The sequence below is a fragment of the Anneissia japonica genome, unplaced genomic scaffold, assembly GCF_011630105.1.
Source record: "Anneissia japonica isolate Jap-2015-1 unplaced genomic scaffold, ASM1163010v1 scaffold35399_len2013_cov113, whole genome shotgun sequence".
Taxonomy (NCBI): Eukaryota; Metazoa; Echinodermata; class Crinoidea; order Comatulida; family Comatulidae; genus Anneissia; species Anneissia japonica.
The window spans coordinates 1-1,682 of NW_022692720.1; the positions used below are offsets into that span (position 1 = coordinate 1).

The 1,682-nt window shown below is 34.8% G+C and overlaps 1 protein-coding gene across 1 annotated transcript; it reads right to left on the reverse strand.

Annotated features, from left to right (window-relative positions):
- Window positions 1-97: 97 nt before the first annotated feature.
- LOC117100383 (hyalin-like) lies at window positions 98-1,674 on the reverse strand (the record flags this gene model as incomplete). The annotated part of the gene is made up of 5 exons (XM_033240049.1): window positions 1,637-1,674; window positions 1,253-1,501; window positions 868-1,116; window positions 483-731; window positions 98-346 (listed from the first exon to the last, which is right to left on the reverse strand). Coding segments are annotated over exons 2-5 (937 nt in total), but the record flags the coding sequence as incomplete, so codon positions are not given.
- Window positions 1,675-1,682: the final 8 nt, after the last annotated feature.

The window sequence follows — 1,682 nt, forward strand, 5'->3', positions numbered from 1 at the left end:
GTTGAAAAGGCTACAAAGTATCACTGGTAGAGTATTTTTGCTTAAGCATAATTTTATATAGAGTATGTCTATGTATAGATAACAATATATAACTAACCTGTAACAGTTACTGTAAACGTGCAACTACCAGTATTTCCTGAAGAATCGGTAGCTGTATACGTTACATTGGTTGGTCCAAGCACAAATTCAACAGGAAATGATATTGTGGTAATTGGAACAAGAGATTCCCCTGAGTTGTCAGTAACAGTAACATCTGAAGCAATATATGTGACAGTAGCTGTCGACATTCCTCCGTCAGTTGATAAACTGCTGTCAGGTGGACATGTCAATACAGGATCTTCGCTATCTGTAGAGTACATTAGATTTACATAATACATAATAGTTTGTTAAAAAGCCTACAAAGTATTATTAGTAGAGTATTTTTGCTGAAGCATAATTTTATAAGGAGGAAGTCTATGTATACATAAGGAAATATAACTAACCTGTAACCGTTACTGTAAACATGCAACTACCAGTATTTTCAGAAGAATCGGTAGCTGTATACGTTACATTGGTTGGTCCAATAACAAATTCAGCTGGAAATGATGTTGTGGTAGTTGGAACAAGAGTTTCCCCTGAGTTGTCAGTTACTGTAACATCCGAAGCATTATATGTGACAGTAGCTGTCGACATTCCTCTGTCAGTTGATAAACTGCTGTCAGGTGGACATGTCAATACAGGATCTTCGCTATCTGTGCAGTACATTAGATTTACATAATACATAATTGTTTATTGAAAAGCCTACAAAGTATCACTGGTAGAGTATTTTTGCTTAAGCAAAAATTTATATGGAGTAAGTCTATGTATAGATAACGATATATAACTAACCTGTAACAGTTACTGTAAACGTGCAACTACCAGTATTTCCAGAAGAATCGGTAGCTGTATACGTTACATTGGTTGGTCCAATCACAAATTCAGCTGGAAATGATGTTGTGGTAATTGGAACAAGAGATTCCCCTGAGTTGTCAGTTACTGTAACATCCGAAGCATTATATGTGACAGTAGCTGTCGACATTCCTCCATCAATTGCTAAACTACTGTCAGGTGGACATATCAATACAGGATCTTCGCTATCTGTAGAGTAAATTAGATTTACATAATATATAATTGTTTGTTGAAAATGCTACAAAGTATCACTGGTAGAGTATTTTTGCTTAAGCATAATTTTATATAGAGTAAGTCTATGTATAGATAACAATATATAACTAACCTGTAACAGTTACTGTAAACGTGCAACTACCAGTATTTCCAGAAGAATCGGTAGCTGTATACGTTACATTGGTTGGTCCAAGAACAAATTCAGCTGGAAATGATGTTGTGGTAATTGGAACAAGAGATTCCCCTGAGTTGTCAGTTACTGTAACATCCGAAGCATTATATGTGACAGTAGCTGTCGACATTCCTCCGTCAATTGATAAATTACTGTCAGGTGGACATATCAATACAGGATCTTCGCTATCTGTAGAGTAAATAGATTTACATAATATATAATTGTTTGTTGAAAAGGCTACAAAGTATCACTGGTAGAGTATTTTTGCTTAAGCATAATTTTATATAGAGTAAGTCTATGTATAAATAACAATATATAACTAACCTGTAACAGTTACTGTAAACGTGCAACTACCAGTATTTCCAGAAGA